Source organism: Passer domesticus, chromosome 2 (genome assembly GCF_036417665.1).
Source record: "Passer domesticus isolate bPasDom1 chromosome 2, bPasDom1.hap1, whole genome shotgun sequence".
NCBI classification, from domain to species: domain Eukaryota; kingdom Metazoa; phylum Chordata; class Aves; order Passeriformes; family Passeridae; genus Passer; species Passer domesticus.
In genome coordinates this window covers 8,383,229-8,403,658 of record NC_087475.1, presented here as the reverse complement: position 1 = coordinate 8,403,658, position 20,430 = coordinate 8,383,229, and the positions used below count along the sequence as shown (strand labels likewise).

The 20,430-nt window shown below is 48.7% G+C and overlaps 1 protein-coding gene across 13 annotated transcripts in view; it reads right to left on the bottom strand.

The window, feature by feature from the left end:
* The window catches only part of BCOR (BCL6 corepressor), an 82,457-nt gene that overhangs the window by 3,616 nt on the left and 58,411 nt on the right, over positions 1 to 20,430 (bottom strand). For 9 of the 13 annotated variants that reach the window (XM_064407323.1, XM_064407326.1, XM_064407322.1 and 6 more), the window contains 5 exons: positions 19,915 to 20,268; positions 14,095 to 14,423; positions 13,504 to 13,776; positions 7,496 to 7,662; positions 242 to 387 (listed from right to left, as the gene is read on the bottom strand). In XM_064407323.1, coding sequence (XP_064263393.1) covers positions 242 to 387; positions 7,496 to 7,662; positions 13,504 to 13,776; positions 14,095 to 14,423; positions 19,915 to 20,268 — 1,269 coding nt within the window. The remainder of the gene's footprint in view (positions 1 to 241; positions 388 to 7,495; positions 7,663 to 13,503; positions 13,777 to 14,094; positions 14,424 to 19,914; positions 20,269 to 20,430) is intronic. The other 4 variants (XM_064407331.1, XM_064407332.1, XM_064407333.1 and 1 more) reach the window with 2 other exon arrangements.

The window sequence follows — 20,430 nt, the reverse complement described above, 5'->3', positions numbered from 1 at the left end:
TGACACTGGAACAATCCTTATGACTTATTAAGAGTTTCAATTAGAAGGAGCCCCCAAGCATGGCTGTGCTTCCCACCTGCAACCTCTGGGTTTTTGCAGGCAAAGAGGGAGCTGCTGCAGCCCAGCCCAGCCCACAGCTCTTTGGCATGAAGCCACCCCTGCCAGGCAGGAGGGACTTTGGGGGACAGGGAACAACCCCATCTGCCAGGACCAGAAAGCCCCATGCAGCATGGGCACAAACCTGTGAGGAAGGTCTCCATGAGCTCACTGTGGGTCATTTTCACGATGGTCCTCCCAGAGTAGGTTGCAAGTGTTGGATCAGCACCATAGGACAGCAACAGGCGGACAATTTCCAAGTGGTCGTTTTCGACCGCGTCGTGGATTGGTCTGGTGTGAAATAAAATCAAAACCGAGACGTTACATTTTGACTCAACAGTATTATGCAAATATTTTTGACAAGAAACTTCTGACTGTAGATCAAAGCTATTTATAGAAAGTAACACTATTAATACAGCTGCCAATCATCTTATTGTCGGTTTTACTTGCACATCATCCCCCTCCCCTCTTGTCTTCAGTCAGACTGCTCAGGGCACATATTTCTGTTACGTCTACTCCTTGCTGTACATATTTTTGAGGGACAGTAAAATAATTACACTGCTGCAACAGAAAGCAGCAGTTTGTGTGAAGCCTCACAAACATCATTTTGCTGCAAGTCACTCTACCGTTCCAAATTTCTGCCATGTAACAGCGTGTTGAGGAGCAAGGCTCATTCAGCCTGCCTCTGGGCAAGCAGGGAAAGGAGTTACCCGAAGCTGCTAAATTATGTACACAGAAATAAGTTATGAAAATTTGCTAGGAATTAAACTTCCGTGCAGAACATCCTCTTTAAACAGTACTTGTAAATATATCTGCAGCACAATTCAACCCTTCTAATCAGAGAATAGAAAAACATGTTATTTTAAGTGTAGTCCACCCAGAAATTAAAGCATTTTATGCGGCGTGAGCAATCTATACAAGCTCGACATAGATTTTGTGAGCCTTCAGAAGGATTATTCATTAATACACAGGCCTGCAATTCCAGGTTCAGAATTCCTTATCGCTAATTATAAATCGCATTAACTTCTGCCTTTAAAATTGATTATACGTAACGGAGAGTTGTCTGGAAGTAGAACATATTACCCTTCAGACTAATGAAGATGTGCTAAAATCCCATCTTTTCCTTAGACAGCAAGAGCAGGGAACTAAAAGCAGAGTCCAATGTGTGGGCAGTGATCGTGGCAGCCCAACTCAGCACAATGCTCCTCCTCTGGGCTGTCAACACTGCTGCCCCCCAACAAGGCTGTCAAGGGAGCTTGTATGAAAAGGCAAGGAAGGACTTTCACCAGGATCACACACTGCCTTCCTGGAAAGCTTTCACAGTGATGCTACCAGGGGAAGTCATTTGGAAGCACAGCCAGGTGAACCTCTCTGTCTCCAGATCTGCCAAGCAGTGCTCGGCTGACAACCAGGGCTTCAACTCCCTCTTGCCAAGAGGTCACATCCCACCACTCCTGCCTCTCAGGGCAATGTCCCCTCAAAGCCACCACTGCTTTGGCATGACCTGGTACACAGGAAAGCTCAGGACAGAGGAGGGGAGGATCAAATCAGTCAGAAGAGGATGGCACAGCACTGTTTTCCCATCTATCACACAGCACTGCTGGCAGGAGGGGGAGAAGGGTAACTCTGGAAGTCTCAAAAAGATGTTCCAGATGTATTTACTCCAAGTACTTTCCAGCAGGCTGACTAACATCTGCTCCATGTGAAGGGTTCTTGCTTGCATCCATCTTGCTGGAAAGCTCCATGTCATATCAGTTTTGACATGTGCACGATATACTGACTTGAGGAGGTGCACTTGGTGGTGTGCTCCCTATGGAAAGAGTGCTTATCCCACGCTGCCTGCCTCCCATACACCCCATGCCACCAACAGAGTGAAGAAGCAGGTGGTCCTCGAGCTGCTGAGCACAGTCCTCAGTCCAGCTTGTGCCAATCCTCAGACCCTTGGCAGCAGAGAGCACAACATGCAGACACCTTCAAATCCCAGCATACAGCTCTTTGGAAAGCCACCTTCACATTTTAAGACCAGAGAGGTCCATGAGGATCACTGGCAAAGCATCAGGATATCCCTTATCAGCTTCTGAGGGAATGCCTCTAAAATTACACTGAAACTGATGCCTTAGAGACAGACAGTGTTGGAGGAGCCAACATTCCCAGGATTCCCCTGCAAGTCTCACCCTCCCACCTCCACCTACTGACTCAGTGCTTCCCCACAGGGAAGCATCACATCCAGGATCTGGTCAGCGCTACATCACAGTGTCACATCCCAGGTGACACCAAGCAGGAGGCAACAAATAACAGAGGAGCCGACACGGAGGCTGCAGAAGTATCAAGTGTTTCTTGCTGTCAGCAAGCATCTGAGGCCCGAGCTGCTGGGTCATGGCACTCTGAGCATCCACAGCAGGAAAGGTCAGCCTTGCTGCAAACCCTCCTGTCCCCCACTGGGCATGAAGCATCCCTGGCTGAAAGTCTGGCAACAGGCACCAGGAGCAGATCAGAGCTACGGCTGCTGCCAAGTGCTGGCAATGTTCTTTCTTCCCCCACTCCCTCGCTTCACTGGAGTCTTTGATTTTAACTCTTTTTAAATTTTATTTCAGAATTACGATTTTCTGGTTTTGGGAGGGGGTTTGAGGAGTATTGTGGGATTATTGGTTTGTGGGTTTTCTTAAAAACTGACTTACCTAAGTGGCTTTTGAAGCAGTAATGAATTCAAGATGATCCCTTCACTTATTAAAAACAGCATCTAAATCACCGCCCAGTGTTTCAATTGATTTAACGACACTCAGACGAGTTTATTAAAGGGTGCCTGGGCATTCCCCAGGATGGAAAAATTGCAGCACATGGGCTGTAAGCCTGTGATGGAACATCCTTCTGCCTTTTTACACGTCGCCAAGCCCAACGTGGTGCTGCAGACAGAGGCAGCAGGGCAGGTAGAGGGGCAGGCAGAACCAGATTCGTCATCTAAGAGTACACAGGGAGGCTGCCTGGGCATGAGAGGGGAATTTATAGAGGCACGGGGAAGGAAAGGCGTAGTAAGGCAGTGCGGAAGAAGGAAGAACAATAAATAGAAGGAAACAAAGAAAACACTGGTTGGGGATGGGGGGGCGGGCGGGGAAGGAGATTCCCCATAGATAAGTTAAGGGAGAAAAGGCCAAAACAGAGCACCGACAGACTCTTTTACTGGCTAGAACAGCTTCTTGGCAAGCTCACCAGCGAGACCATGCAAAGGCACAGCTATTTGTTTGCTTCTCCCAGCAGGGCCAGCAGAGGAGGGAGTATTCTTCAGTCTTGGCAGAGTTTAACCATCCTCTTTGTAGGATGCAAAAGAAACTACTGCAATGGGCAACTTTTTCAGATGTGAAAATAAAAGAAGATCCCTGGGAGTCCTCTCCTGGGCTGCTTTGCCATACAATCCCTTCCACCCTGAGCATCGTGGAAATAAACACTCTCTATCCCTAATGGTACAGTTAACATAGCACAGCTCGTTTCTAAAACAAACCCTTCAAAAGGCCCCAGAAGGAGCTGGGGACATTCGAGAGCTGCAATATCCTACAAAAGACACACATCTCAACCCTCTCTTGTGTACTGCCGAGTTCTTCCTACTATTTTTACTTCCACTAGAGTTAGGAAAACATTTCACTGGGGGTTTATCATTCCACCACCAAAATTATAAACTATTTAGACCAGCCAGGGTTTGCTCTCAGCCTTTCAGGCACCACCAGAACTCTCCTCAGTGCAGTGAGAGGTCTTGCAACTCGCCCAGCAATGCCATATTTTGGCGTTTTGTTTGTGTTTCCTCCCACTCTGTTGCTCAAGGCTGCCCCACGGAAGAGGCACAGGAGAGGTGCAGGAGGGCAGCAAGGCAGGGCTGCCTCTTCTTGAACGCAATTAGCTGCTGGAAGGTAAGGCTCTGCCAAGACCAGCTGAAAGGACACAGGAAGAGAGCCATCTTGGCATGGTCCTCGCAGGGAAAAAAAAATAAAAAAAGGCTGAGCTCATCAGCTGCCAGCGGGAAGGATACAGCAAAACTGGCTGCGGGGAGAGAACCCAGCCAGCCAACTCTGGAGCAACGCGGAGCCCTCGCTTAACAGGCAGGGGATGTCTGTGTTTTTGGCATGTGGTTTTGTTTCGATAATGGCAAGGGTTCAGCTGGGGCATGCTGCAGAGGTAAGAGGAGAAGAACAGCGAGATAAGGCCAAATGCAGGCGGCAAACAGCTTTGCTAATGTCAGCTCCAACACCCCTGGTCGAGCTGCTGCACTGACTGGGGTCCTGCCGGGGAAGGGAAGCTCTCACCTCTTAAGCACGGTCTATTATTATTTATAGGTAAGACGATTAAGAGCCCTTAGTGACTGCAGCACCTCGGAGACAGGTCTTAAAGATCTCCGGGTTCTACAATAATCTTTGATTAGGCACTAATTGAGCAGCAGAGTGCTTGTGTATTCAGGGTCTGCAGGCACTGCATGTGGTCTATCAGCACAGAGTTTAAGGGGAAAAACATCCAAGACCTACCACATTTAGCCTGGCCAGATGTGCTGTGAATAGGGCAGAGAGGGACATCCCGTGCCGAGCTGGGGTGAAGGGAAGGAGTGCACCACTCCTACCCCCCCAAACACTGTCTCCTCCCTGCCCCTGTGCCAGGTTTGTTTCTGGCTTCACCGAGATTTTTGGTACCCTCAGGAAGCAGAGGCTGAACGCCTGCCTCATCCCAAAACACACACACGCAGAGCCAGCACGATGATCAGAGCAGCATCTGAGAGATGCACAGACCCCACGGAACTTTCTGCACCCTTCACACCGACAGCCTGTACACACCAAAGCCATAAAATATCCTCACCAGCCACAACTTTTCAGAGAGTCCTCCAAGAAGGCGATGGCAGAGGCAGCAAGGAGCAGAGCCAGAGCTGCAGGTGACCCCCCAGGCTGCCCCAGCAGCACAGCTGTGCTCGCACAGCTGCACCGCAGTTACATCACTGCTCTGTGCTGCTTTCCATCAACAGAACCACACACATCCACTGCCACCATCTGCAGCCTGGAGAGCTTCCACAGCACCACCAAAAGTACCTCTGGATAAGTGAGTGGCAAATAAAAAGCCAATTCAGAGTCATTAAAAGCTGGGGAGAAGGTCAAGTCTCTGATGGTGCGCTTTTTAGGTTTTGTATTGGGGGACTTTGTTGTTATTTTTAAGACTTTACTGTATTTCTAAGGGTTGAACATCTTCTGGATTTTAATTTTAAAAGCAACATAGCTGAGGAAGTCATCTTTCCTCCTAAAAGTTAAAGGAGAAAAACCTTCAAGAGAGAAATGGAACCTGTCTTACAAATGTCCTGACTTACTCTACAGAGACAGAGGAGTCTGATCCTGCCAAAAGGCAGTGCATCACACGGATCCAAAGTTCCTTACACAAACTTCTGCTCTCTGTCCTGCCCAACTCAGACCATCTTTCCTCTGTGTATTAGTTGTGTTTTGGATTCTTGCTGTCTGTTGGGCAGCTTTCCAAATGAAAAGTAAGTCTGCACTCAGAAAAGAGAGGCAACAGCACGCTGAGTTCTGACATTACCATCTATGATCAGATCATCATTATGTTCATTTCTAAAATCCATTTTCCCAAGAACAACTTTTCAGGGTACACTGGCCAAGTTTCTTTCTTGAAAATCAGCTCCGTCTGTGACTAGAAATCAAAGGTGGACTCTGAACTGGCGGGTGATTAAGACTGCTCAGACGCTTCCCAGGGATAATTTTCTATATAGGTTATTCCAGCGAGTGAGACAAAAATAATTTAGGATTCTTTTTACGGTAACTCACCGCTGTTGCACAGGTCACATATTAAAGCTGAAGGCAGCAGAAAATGCGAGGCTGTTTGTCAGCCTGGAGAGCTCAGAACTCTTTACAAAGACGTGGGCGACAGAGGAGGAATCTGACAATCCAGTCGGGGTTTTAATGTTTCTCCAAAAAGCTTTCCTTTGGGCTGTGATGGGCTGGTGATGGGCCGGGAACAATGCACCATCATGAACTTTTAATGGACCATCCCAACCAGACCTCTTTTTGTTTTCCTGACTCCTCCCTTCCCAAGTTAATAAATAAAGAGCTTAAAAACAAAAGAAGCAGGCTCTTAGTTACGCTAATTTTACCTCCCTGGCTATTTGGATGGTGATAGGGAAGGCGATAAACCATTTAAGATAACAAGCTGCAGGAGATTCGCAGAATACAAAGACCTGTCCCCAAAATGCACAGACTGAATAACAGCTCTGCATATGCTCAGGACAAGTTACCCCAAGGTCAGCCTCGCAGAGGTGGTCAAAGAGGTGCTTTAGGAGATACACAAGAAGCTGAAAAAAAGGTCCAGAGCCGCATTTTTTTCTCCACAAAGCTAAAAAGAAAAGCTCACTATCTATTCTGCCAGCACAGGAACTAAGCACCCCTACTATTCTGCGAAGGGAACTAAAAAAAGGCTAATTCGGGATTAAAAAAAGAAAAAAAAAGAAAACGTAAATCCAAAATATCAAACGAGCAGATAGTTTAACAGTTCAGCAAACAACATTTTTATACAGCATGTACAGGACTCGCACACCCGGGCGCCACAAAAGCCTGAAGTGCTCTCCAAAGTAACCCTGCTAACACGGCTAGCTCCGCTCTTTTGGCACAACTCAAAGGACCTGGAGGGCACATGAGCAGGGCTGCAGCTCAAGCATCACTCCTTCCTGCCCTGCAGCTGGCAATTCCACTGACTAACAATACCAACCAAAGCACAACGTATTAAAATTCCCAGAATCAAAAAGGAATTACCCCGAACTCGAGTCACAACAGAAGCGTGTCCCCACTCCTTTATTAACCAGAGAGCAGAGGAGGTCACAGAGCCCTGCACGCCCCTGCCAAGGACCAGCAGCAAGGCTGTGTGACCCGCTTTGGGTGTTCAGGGTGGGAGGCAGGACAAGGGGAGCATAAAGGACAGGCACAAGAGGGAAGGGAGGCAGAGATGAGGGGGTGCTGGACCTTGTGGGAATTTATAGAATCAGAGGTTTTTGGGAAAGCTGCAAAAGGTAGGTCTTAGAGATAGCAGAACTGTGATTAGAGTTGAGCAGTAGTTATACAATAAGTCAGCAGAAAAATTATGTAAAAAGTAGAAAAGTAAGGATAAATAGAACAATGGCTTGTGCATTAACTTTTGTATAGAATAACTCTTTAAGCTGCAGAAAAGTATATCTAGCAAGATATTAGGAAGTTCTAAGTTTAATAACGGAGCTCTGTGCATTGTGTTTTAAGGTTTACAAGCGGGTATAGTATTTGAAATAAGCAAGCATTGTGTTAACTCTGGGAGAGTACCTATGCTTATAGGGACTGGATGGAAGCATTGCTAACATGCACGGAGGGAAGGGAGGCAGAGAGGCGGTGCCGGGCCTCACCTGGTTCCATCCTGGGCGCTGCAGTTCACGTCCGCGCCGTACTCCAGGAGGTGCCGCACGATGCTCAGCCAGCCCCGGGCACAGGCCTCGTGCAGGGCACAGTAACCCGCGTTGTCACGATGGTTCACATCACACGCCTTGTTCTCCAAACAATACAGAACCACCTCCTGGAAACAGGAAGGAAAACAGATGAGCATCGAGTTATTTCTTGCTGGGTAAACGCGCAGATTTCTCCACTTGGAGGAAAAGAGGGGGGAAAGGGGCTAAAGACAAAATCCCTATGATACACTAAGTTACCCTCCATGAGATGGGTCAGTCAAAAGGAAAATAAAAGGGGGAGCTGTTGACAGTCCTGTCTGTTCAGGAGACACAGAAGAGATTTCCCTGAGCAGACTAATTTGGGCAAAGTGACACTGAGAGCTCCATGCCTTGCAGGACCCTGTAACCCCCAACATCAGGAGCTGTCACAGAGGGAGAATACAAAAACTTCACAGACAAAACTCAGTGTTCCACTCCTGAGAACTTCTACACATAAAGCTAGTGGGAAGGTTGTTACTCTTACATCTGCATTTTTTAAACAGAAAATTCTGTGAGTGCAACAGCAGCACAGCCAACGTCAGTGCGATTTTAAAAGAAAAAGTGCATGACCCGAAACAAAACACATTTAAGACACACAAAGGATGGTCTGCTATCAGCAAACAAAAACCAGCCTGGCTCTATCGAGATTGGGGAAATCCCATTTTCACCCACCCCAGTTTTCTGCATGCAGAGGTAAAGGCAGGCGCCAGGTTCCAGTAACGAGCCCGGCGCCGCAGGAAGCCATATGAATTTAACACAATTCATCTTGCAGTCAAATACAGCACGCTCAGAGCCTGGGCCAGGCTCAGCTCTGCGCTGCCGTGCAGCCTTGGAACAATGACTGCTCCATCACTCAACCGAAAATTTAGGATGGTACGAGTCTCTTCCTCCACTTGTGCCAGATGCAAAAGAAGGCAAAACAAAACAAAACACATTTCTAAGAGATGCTCAATGCATAAAATAGCCCCCACGTTCCCAGATTAGTGGTAAACCATTAATTCTGCATTTGAGTGACATCCTTGCAAAGCCAGATATGGCACGGAGGGGGCGAGTGCTTGTTTTGCCAAACCAAGAGAATAAAACAACGTCGGGCACAGCGCATTTATTCTTCCCGTTTCAAAATAAACCGGAAAGCCCGCAATAATCTGTGCTCTGGGTACACCTGACTCAAGGGCTGGTATCCAGGATACAGCATGAAGCTGCTCTTTTAGCAGGCCCTCACCAAGCAAGGCTAGAGCTGAGAGCTAATGAGCTGCCTGTCCCAGGCTCCAGAGCATCCCCTGCAATGCCACGGGGATGCACCCACCAGTTTAACCCAGGACCCCCACAGCCCCAGCTCTCACCAAAGAGGGGCTCTGAACGCTCCTGCTAATCAGCCCAAAGGCCAAAATTCAGTCCAGAACGGATGCTCCTTACCCTGCACATGCTCAAGCCCATAAGAAAGGGCTGTGCAAAATTATACTCTGGAGGTATGAATTTTCCCTCAAAGCAGACCACCCTGCCAGGCAAATTAGCAGATGGATATAGGTAGCAAAAGCAGCTGCTGTATTCAGCACCACTTTTAGCATGTAGTTACCATTTAAAATAGACTTTGCAACTCAAAATAAAAGATGTTTCATCTATTTTTGTAAAAAGGAAACACTCATGCTAGGGTGGAATACCTACTACTGGACAAAAAAGCTAATTTTGTTGGGCAATTCTGTGTTAAGAGGCTATAAGAAGAATGTCATTAACCACAAAATGTAACCATAAAGACCATAAAACTCGACATTGTTAATTAATTAAATGCCTCATTAACTTTTTTTAACATGATTTATTCAATTTACAAAAATTTAGCCACCATTGCCAAATACAGGAACATGTGGTGCCACAAACACACTTTTGGTTTCACAAGCATTTCTCGCTAAGGTTTGGGGGAGGCTGTGAGAGTGCCACAAGGCAATTTAATGTCTGTTCAGGTGCTCTATTTAAATCAGCATTCTGAAAATCACTCACAGTTAATCCAAAGAGTCAAACTAGAACATAACCAGACACCTCCACCTCTGCTTTTTGCAGTTTCTTAGCCAAACTGCAAACAGCACTGTCAAAGTATGCACATATGCATGGTCCATCCCCATATGCAATGAGCTGCCCTTCTTAAGTACTCCTCCTCCAGGGAAGAGCTCAGCATTCCCCAGGCCCCAAGAAGCACTATTCCCCCACACCCAGCCTCCAAACACAGCCCTTGGGTCAGGCATTATATGCTGAGCCTTAACACTTCCCCCCAGCATCACACCAAACCCCTGCAGTGGTGTCCATTCCTGAGCAGGATGCAGGAGCTGTGCAGGGCAGGATGGGGCTCTGGAGCTCCCGCTCCTGTGGCAGTGACACTGGGAACTCCCCATGCCTGGATAAACCCTGTTTTCACATCTGTTTAAATGCCCTATCACACACCACACACTTTGCTAATTTCACCACCTTCCCAGGAAGGATTAATAACAAACTGAAAGGGAACTTTCCAAGTCCACTGTCATGGTTTCATCCCAGCCAGCAGCCAAGCCCCAGGCAGCCAACTCACACTCACTCCCCCACCAGCAGGGCCAGGGTGAGAATCAGAGAAGCACAAAGGTCAAAGGTGGAAAACTCATGGACTGGGATAAAGACAGTTTAATAGGGAAAGCAAAAGCCATGCACACAAGCAAAGCAAAACAAGGAATTCATTCACTGCTTCCCATGGCTGGGCAGGTGTGTTCAGCCATCTCCAGGACAGCAGTGAATCCCCTGTTTGTCTCCCCATCCCACTTATTGGTGACTTGGGGAGACAAACAACATCACGCCAAACATCCCCCCCTTCTCCCCCAACTTTATACTCTGATCCATGATGTCACAGGGTCTGGAACATCCCTTTGGTGAGTTTGGGTCACCAGTCCTGGCTGTGTCTCCTGCCAGCCTCCCATGCACACCAGTCTGTTCACCAGTGTGGCAGCAGGGAAAGCAGAAAAGGCCTTGGCTCTGTGTAAACCCTGCTCAGCAGTAACAAAAACATGCCTATATTATCATCACTGTGTTCAGCACAAATCCAAAATCTCAGCCACTGAGAAGAAAATTAACCCTACCCCAGCCAAAACCAGCAAATCCAGACACACACCAAAAAGCAACACGAGGCAGAAAGACAGCCAGTGTTTCCTCTCACATCAAATTCATTACACAAGCCTTTTGTAATTTTTTTCCCAAAAAGACTCTATCTCCCTTGTAATTCCCTCTTCACAAAAAGTAAATTACAGTTTTAAGACTACCATTATCTCAAGTCATTTGTTTCAAATGGGGAAAACAGAAGGGATTCGAGAGCAGCCATACATTGGGATGAGCTGGTAACATCCTGCTGCCGCAGAAGCCTGGGAAGGGAAAGGCAAAGCTTCCCAGCAGCTTTATCAGGGATTTCCAGGGCTGAAGACCATTTGCTGCTCTGTCTTTAAGTAGCCTCGCTGGCTGCAGCCCTGCAATTTATCTGACCAGACACGAGCCACACTTCTCCTTCGACATTTCACACTCGGGTCAGCTCTGCGCACAGAATCGTGTCCTGCCTGCGCGGTGACCCGGGGCACATCCGCACCGCGGCACTGACAGCAGCACGGCGCTCGTGGCCTCGCAGCATTCGGGCTCCCCACGGGTCCAGCAGGATCCACACAGCCTGCCAGCACCTCTGCCTGCTGAAGGGCTTGGAGTGGGATCCCTGCACAGCCTCGGGGCATCCCTGCTGCAAAGGCAGGCAGGCTGCCAAGGGCAGGCACGAGCTCATCCGGTCTCAGGGCAACACAGCATTCCCGCCAGGGCTCCCGGTGCCCTGCGGTGCCAGCCGCTTCCAGCTCGACTCCTGAATCAGCACTCGCTCCCTCGGCAAGCTGTGGCCCTGATGATGCAAACTGCTGCCTCCCTGCCACCCAGCTGGCAAAGGGATGCCACGGCAGCAGCCAGGGAACCCCCATGTGCCCACCAGAGGTTGCTGCCTTGCTAACATAACAGGGGTGGCAGAAAACTGACCTGTGTACTTGCCACAGGTCACAGACCAGCATGTTACCTTGACTCATCCGCATTTTTTTTCCTTTTTTTTTTTTTTTAACATAGAGGAATTTCTTACTTCTTGCCCATTCTCATTCTTTGTGCAGACTGAGGAAGCTCAATTCAACTTTCTACTGACTGCAGTAGTCTCACCACTATCAAGAAAAACCTCTCAGCTATGGAGCTTCTATGGATGATCCAACTATCACAGCTCATCATGGGCCAAACACAGCCCCGACAGGGTGGCACAGCCACCCACCACTGAGCCTCAAAAAACACAGACAACATCAGATTCTGGCAGCAGTTTGGGTGCATGGCCTGGGCTCTTCCCCTGCCCTGCATTCCACCAGCAACAGAACCAACATGCAACACCACCTGAACCATCAAACCAAACGAGCTGAATATTTAAGCCTATTAAAAACACGGTGTTCACTTGAACTTTTGGGTGAATTCAAGTCAGAAAACGAAAATCCCCAACCAGCTGATAATGGGAAGGCGTGGTGGCACACAATGTTACTCACAATGATACCTTGGTGAGCCTGGGTATCCCCAGCTTTCTGCAACCAGCCAATTTGATAGCAGAGAGCTCCTGCTACCAAAGCAAATGGAGAGCCCTGGGCCCCTGCTTGAGCAGGACATCAGCCCATCACTAAGTTTGGGAGCTGCTCTCATGGAGCTGTGCTCAGGAGAGGTGCTGGGCACAGAAAGCCAAGTGTTCTAGCATGCTCACCCTGACAGACCCCATGCAGGAAGAAAATACACACCAATAGCTTGGAGCACATGCTACAGCACATTTTGATTTTGGACCCACAGAAATTGAAACCATTTAAATTACGGAGAATACAATAGCAATGTTGTAACAACCAGCTCTGCCCTGAGCTAGAGCTGAAGTGCCCTGGGTTAGAAGTCGTCTTTGTCTAAGGTAAACAAAACCTTTCCAAGAAACCCTGCCTTCCAGAGCTGGACACGGCCTTGCTCCACACAAAGCTCTCTCCAGCTATACAAAGGACATTTCAAGGTTTCAGCAAATCCCCAAGGCTGGGCAGGCCCCGCCCGGACCTGGGCTGATGCCACCTTCCCACGTGGGGCTCAAGCCCAGCTGCAGGGTCCAAGCAGCCCTCTCAGCAGCACAGCCAAGGGCAGCAGGCAGCCTCTGCAATGAAACACCTCTGCACCAGATCTGAAACCGAGCAGCAACGACGCTCATACCTACATGCCCATACTTCCCCAATAAAAGCGCGCTTCAAAACGGCCCAGCTAAGGGATTCATCGGTTTCTGATTTTTGTAGCAACAGGGGGCCCCTTTCATTAGACAACATTGTTCCAGCTACACCAAGCAGCTCCAGACGCCGAGTATAAAGCATGCAGAGTGCTCCTATGATGTGTCTGATCATGCAAGAGGACACTCTAAGCGCTACATCCTGTGTCACATACCAGATACTCCTTGGAGAGAAGTACAAAAATAAAACCCTTCTCCTAAACTACACGCTCTTCACAAACAACAAAAGCAGAAAACACACAGCTCATTAAAGATCACCATAAAGATTACTTAAGAGGAAAAAAGAAAAAAAAAATTTGTTCTGTTTGCAGATGGTTTATATCTAAAGGGAAGCGAGGGTTACCAATAAAACTTTACCCTTGCTCATTCCCACAGGATGCTGCTCACCCTGCATCCCTGCCAGCTGACCCAGCAGCGGTGGGGAGTCATTCCCACAGCAACCTGCCCCCAAACCCCCCACACCAGGAAAGGGAAATCTGCAGGGAAATGGGGGCTACAACTTCCAGCGACCCAACCGCAAGCTGCTAGCTCACAAAATCTCCACCTACAGAACCGGGAAGAGGATTTGAACTTCTGAAATCAGAAAGAAAACACCATCCCGCGGGAGCCTTACCTCATAGCCCAGGCGTGCCGCCCGCTGCAGCAGCGTCTCCCCCGCGTTCTTGTTGACGATCAGGCGCCGCGCCTCGGGCGGCATGGGGCGGCTCGGGGTGCTCTCCGGGGTGGGGCAGGCCAGGGGCAGCGGCGCGGGCTGCGGCAGCGGGAGCAGCGCGGGCGCCGGCGGCAGCCGCTCGTACGGCTTCTGCTCCAGCGCCTTGGCCGGCGAGGAGGAGTCGCAGTCTGAACTCGGCTCCGGCCGCTTCCTGACTTTCCTCGTTACCGTTACCTGTCAAAACCGTGGTGGGGGGGGGTTTAATCTTTGTTTGCACAGTACTGTGATTTTGTCAGCAAGGAATTGCACTTTTCTACTCGTATTTAATTTTTAAAGGAAGACCCGCTACAGCTTTTAAACTTAAAGTGCTTCACCCCTGCAACAGTGCCTTCAACTAAGGTTAAGAAAAGCAAACACAAAATGTGCAAAGCATCCACAGACAAATCCGAACGCAATCCCCGCTACCCTGCATGCACGACAGTGCGTTAGTTTTAAGCACGCTGGCTCTGCCTTCTCAGAGGCCGGTGGACAATTAAGTCTAAATAAAGATACCTTATCTTCAGCATTTTCGATATCTGTGGTGTCATCCCCTGTCAGAGATGACCTCCTTCTCCTCTCCTGCAGTGCCAAGTGTTTTGTTTTACACTGACGTTTCCCTGATGGCTTCTCACACTCGCTGTATTTCGGCATCAGAGATGCATGTTGGAAATCCTCCTCTTCGTCTGTGTACAGCCCATCTGTCTTCCGGCTTTCTTTAATTTTCTGCTGTTTGGCAGCCAACCTCGAGGCTGGAGTACAGCTTGGCTGAGCCTGCCTTTTGCTGTTTGCATTGGTGGATGAAAGGCTCTTCATGTGCGGAGACACCGGGAATACGGGCAAGCCTAAATGGGAAGGAAAGGCATTACACATCGCATGGTGCGTTAAAAGGAAAATGCATCGCTAGCACTTAACACAAGCTCCTCGACTGCTTAAGAGATTCACAATTACATTTCCAAATCGTTAATATTTTAAGCGCTCCACATCCAAACTGTAAATAGCATCTCGCCCGTTGACGCTACACTAGCGGTTATCGGGCTCTAATAAAAACCCCTGAATGAAATGCCCCACGCAGGTGCCGTGGGGATGCATGCCAGGCCAGCCTGGCAGTGCCACAGCCCGGCCACCACGGGCAGAGTGGAGCAGCTGCAGGGAAAAACTCTCCTCCTTACCTAGGACTGCCTGATCTGAAGGGAACCAACTCCTCCAGCAGCCTGGGCCCAGCCCGGCTTGTCTCAGTGGGGTGCAAGGGCAGACGCAGGGATGGCGAGGGAAGAGGGGACAGGAAGAAAGGTGGGAGCACAGATCAGATTTTAACGGGACAGTGTCCTGGTTTTGCATCATGGAAGTGATGTTTTGGGAGAGGTGGGAATGTTGAGCTTAGTCCCAAGACAGCCCTAAGACGGGGAACACCTCCTCGGCAGCATTTTAACTTCAAAAACAAGCCAAGAGAAGAAAGACTACTCAAGGAGCTGTCCCTTCAGAAGCTCTGTGCAAGCTCTCTATCGGAAAGCACAGGGATTTTGCAGGAAAAGCAAGCAGATGGTTTTTTTCCCCCAAGAACTCCACTCAGAAGTGAGTTTTTCTGGGACACTGGGACAGTGAGGCCAGTGCTCTGCTGCCTGTGGCAGGATACAGCAGGGCTGGGTTTTCTCTGGGGGTTAGCTCCAACAAGCTGGATCCCACAATCTGGGCCACATGCAAAAAGCATGGTTAGTTTTGGGGTTTTTTTCCGAGTGCAAGCAGGCTTACAACAAAACAAGGACAGGAAAGTTGACTTTTTATAGTCTGAATTTCCCTTGGGAAGAGAATTGAGGTGACCTCAGAACCAACTCCTCTGCAGAAAAATTAAAGGCTGCTAGAAAGGAAGGGACACTTCAGCCAAACAATACCACACCACCAAGGGAAGGTGTGGAAAAAACTTTGAGAACTTGAAAGAGGCTCCCTTGCTCTGAGAAGTCTCTGAAGTGATGCTACTTTCAGAATAGAAGAGATGGCAGGACCAAATAAGCAGGTGCTCAGAGGAGAAACTCCCTTACTTAAAAGAGATTCGGTCCAGAACCAGTTGGTAAAAAAGAAAATAAAATCTAGAATCCTCTTGGTGGGCAGTTCACACTTTAGTCTTCCTTTAAATAGATCTGTGAAAGCAACTCACAGAAGGCTTTCTAGATTAAGGATGAAAACAGAAATCCCTCAGTTCTTTTGAGCCACTTTCTAGAAAAAGACACATACCACGGCTTGCCAAGCAGATGTCAGGGAATTTATGGGACACATGATGTGCAGATTGTTCAGCAAAAATCATGTAAGTTTTTCAGGCTTTGCAATACTGAAGGAAGGCACCTAGTCGTAGGCTGAGCCTGTGGATGCAAGGCTGTCTTTCCAACTCTGTAGACAGCACAAAGTAAGGAGTGTTTAATTCTCATGTTCCCAACTAACCTAATTGAGTAGCGTGTGAAAAGCCCAATTCCAATACAGAAGTACCATCATTACCTACTTAATCACTTACTAAAGAAAAAAAAAGATGGAAAGGATGGAAAACAACAGCGAGAAGCTCTGGTGAGTGCAAATGGAACAAACAGCTGCATGCTGAAAAAATACAATAGAATGAAAAACTCACAGGTCTGGAGAAGAACAGAAATACTGAAAGGATGGAGAAAAAAAAAAAAAAAAACACAGGAAGCTTATCTCAAAGAACTGCAGGCTTTCCCATGCAGACATGCCGAGGCATTGAAAGCAGAAGTTTAATCACCACAAAAAATGTGTGCTCCTGCCTGCAAACTCCACATCAACTCTGTGCTTCACTTTGCCCCTCCACAGTGGTGACAGCAGGCACCAGGCTAAATGTGCACCGGAGCTGAGAGATGGAGAGCAGCTACGCTGTGCACCCGGGAGCATCAGGATCAATAACACTGCAAAATGCCAGCACTACACAGGGAAAGCCAAGCATGAGCTTGGGAAACGCAAGACAACAGGGGCAGAAAAGCAGCAAGCGACTGATCCCGGAATCCCACCCCATCTTTCTGACCACGTGAAGAGAGAAGAAAAACAAGAGTGAGCAGGAATGTACCTAAATATCCATGGAAAAAAAAAAAAAAAAAAGAAAAAAGAAAACCCAAACCAAAAACCCCAAAAAGCTCAGGCCTCTGACTGATGTGGGTTGTGGCAAGCCTGACTCAGAGCAGGACCTGTCTCCCTTCCCGCAGGAGCGGCTGCTGAGAGGTCCGCGCGGAAAAGCAGCTGCTGCCGCGTCACCTGAATGCTCGCTTGTTCAGCTCCCCCCAGCAGCTGCCTCCTCCTGCCTGCCAAGCCCATGGCTGCCGTGCTGCCTGCAGCCAAGGCAGCTCCCAGGGGCTGGCACATGCTTCCCGGTGGGTGAGATCCTCCTGGCTCCTCTCCTCGGGGCTTTTGTTTCCGCACTGTTCCGGCTTTCTCCTCGCCCCGGGTGAGCGGCTGCGGCTGCCCAGGGGAGCATCAGGAGATGCTCCAGCAGTGCAGGGTTATTGCTCAGCTGGGACCCCAGCAGAGGCCGTGGCTGCTGCCTTGGCCATGGGGCTGGCTGAGCAGTGATGCCCTGAGGCAGCCGTGTCCCCAAGGTCACACGGACCTGCTGCACCCCAGAGACCCAGCACGGCAATGTCCCTTTGCAACAGGATCACAGAATTGGGGAATGGTTTAGGGCTGTGGAAGGGAGATCATCCCTTAAAGATCATCCAGTTCTAACCCTTCTGCCATTGGCAGGGACTCATTCCACCAGACCAGGTAGCTCAGAGTCCCATCCACCCTGGCCCTAAACACTTCCATAAATGTGGCAGCCACAATTTCTCTGTGCAGCCTGTTCCAGTGCCTCACCACTCTCACAGTCAATAATTTCTTCCTAAAAACCTAATCTAAGCCTATCCCATCTTAAATTCATTACCACTTGTCCTATCACTTTATGTCCTTGTCAAAACTCTCTCTCCAGCTCTCTCAGGTACTGGAAGGTGCTATAAGTCTCCCCAGAGCTTTCTCTTCTCTAGCCTGAACAACCCCAACCCCTCAGCCTGCCTTTACAGCAGAGGTGACCCAGCCCCCTGATTATCTTTGCAGCCTCCTCTGGACTTGCTCCAGCATGTTTCCCATGCTGGGGGCCCAACAACTGGACACAGCACTGCAGGCAGGGTCTCAGAGGAGCAGAGCAGAGACAGAATCACCCCCTCAACCTGCTGCCCACACTGCTCTGCATGAACACAACTGAAGCAACAAGAAGTCAGAAATCTCCACATTCCCAGAGATTTTCAGGCAGGAGTGGCAGATTATCCTGCTAATGTCAGACTGTGGCTTCAGAGGCACAGAGGCAACCCTCATGTCCTGTTACAGCCAGATCCTTGGGACACAACCAGCTGCCCAGCAGCAGAGACTGCCACAACTGCAGGCAGTGCTTGAGCACAGAGAACAGCTGCTCCCAGCCCCAAACTAAAAAAAAAGTTGCAAGTGACAATGTGCATTCTCATACTGACAGTCTCTGCTTGTTTAAGGAAAGTTTGAGGACTAGTCCTGAGCAAGACAGACAAGCTGCAAGTTTCTGTCCCCATGAGACTGTCATGCAGAGGATGCTCTGTCACACAATGGGGAAAAATGTCCCCATCCCAATCAACTGAGGAGATTCAAAAGTTTACACTTCAACAGGGCTGGAGAAGCACCAGCAAAATTATCTGAATGATATCCAGTGTTTTTGTACAATGAACAGCAAGGCACAATTTAATCAAGTTTATGGTTTTATAGCAGCTTCCAAACCCAACAGTTTTTTCATAGCCATAGGGCAACTGAATCTGAATGCCTTTGGGAATGGTGCACAAATTGGGAGCCACCTCTTTTTCTTTCCCAAGGCCATGAGCTTGTCACTGCCACAGGAGGGATTCCAGGGGAAAGTGAGAGCATCCTTACACAATACAGCTTCTTGTTAGTGACCCTCATTTGAACTCTACAAGGCATCTCTCTCTGGAAGTACTAAGGTGTACAGGGGTGTTTGAGCCAATACCATGCTCACCAAGGCAGCACATAAAGCAAGGAAGTAAGAGTCAAAGCTCCTTTTTGTCCTTGATTTGTCAAACTAAGTTTTGTTCTCCTACAGCTAAAATCCTTTTGGATGGATCCTTCCCCATCAGTAAGCATCAGTTTGGGGGTTTCTGCCCTCAGATAATCCTACCAAGGAGAAGGACAGATGAGGAGCTTTAGGACCAAAGGGAAGCTGATATTTCTGCCTGTGACTGTTTCAGACACTACCAAGGAAAATCTTCACTGGCACAGGATGACCTGGACTCAGTCCTTTCCATGGTGTGGGACAAGAGGATGCACTTTCCTCATGCTTCTCTCTTTCAAGGGGATCTCAGCTGAACTATGTGCCCTGTGCACTGTGGGATTCCATTCCCCATCAGTTCTCCAGCAGCAAAATGTTGCAGGGAAGGAGAAAAGCACCAGAGCAGAAAATGTGCCCAGGGGCTGAGGACAGTGAGGACAGGAGAGTGACCCGTCCATTCCAATGAAAATTTGGCAGATTGCATCCACAGGCTTTCCCCCAGGACAGGGAATCGACAGAAACGGGAGGGAGGATGGGGAAAGGAGGAAGTGGAGAGGTAAAGAAGAAGCCAAAAACAAGTCAAGGATATCTGATATGCTTTGAGGAGGCAACCCCTTAGGAGAGAGCTGCTGGAAGACCTCTGCCAGGGGGCTGGGAAGTGGGGTGCAAGGGGTTTGCAGGATGTGCTCAGGACAAACCAGCAAAGCAGCCTTGCCAGGAGGAGGATGAGCTCTGCTCTTGAGCATATGGCCTGCGAAAGGCAGGGGAAGCCAGCAGTGCTGAGGGTGCTGGAGGCGTTGGGTTCCCGAGATCCAGAGCTGCTACAGCTGTGCTGATGCTCTTTTAGAAGCTCACAGCCCTTCAAACCCTAGGTGTGGTTAAACACCCTCACACCAACTAGCAGCCCATTTGCTCCCTCTCTCACCCAAAAGCATGCCTGCATTTTATGCCCTCCCCAGCTCTCCTCTAGAGATAAACTTCATCTTCACATCATCTATGAAAATATTTTAAGCCAAAACACACACGCACACACACACACAAACACATAGTTACACACACATACACAAACACGTTTTCTTGTCTGACAAATATCAGCTAAAGTGCAATTCTTAAAGAGGAGGTGTCAGTCCTTATAAAAATGGACATCTACAGAAATATATATAGAGTTAAAAAAAAAAAGAAAGAAGAAAAAGAACTCTCGACAGTTCCTTCGCATCGGTGGCAGCATGCGTCACTGTAAATGCTAAAGCCAGCTGGTTTCCCTAGTAGTCTCTGCATACCTTGTTCATTGTCACTTGTTTTGAGGGACTCTTCAGACCAACTTCTATTGCTTTTGGCCTCTGACCTTTTCTTGGTGTGCCTTTCTTCTGTGAAGTCTTTGACCTTTGCAGTGGCCTCTGGCTGAACAGCCTCAGCTAAATCTTTCCTGCTTTGCCGGCCCAACTTGCCGGACGGGGATCTCTCTGGTGACACCTGCTGCTCCCATAGTTCCCTAAGATGCTGCAGGTGACGCTGCTTTTTGGGATGGAGCCCTGTTAATTCAATGCACACCTTCAGGTTGGTCACCTCATTACAATTGGGCTCTTCTAAGTGGTTAGAGGAATTGTTTGTCATTTCCCTCTCAGGCCAGTCATCTAATGGAAAAATAACTAAAAATTAATCAAAAAGCCCCCTCAACTTAAAACAAAAGCTACATTTCACTTTCGGGGCATATAGTCTCAGCTTTACCACCACACTATGCATTTTAAAGCTTCGCTCATTACGGGTTACATGCACTACAGTAACTTGCACTGCTG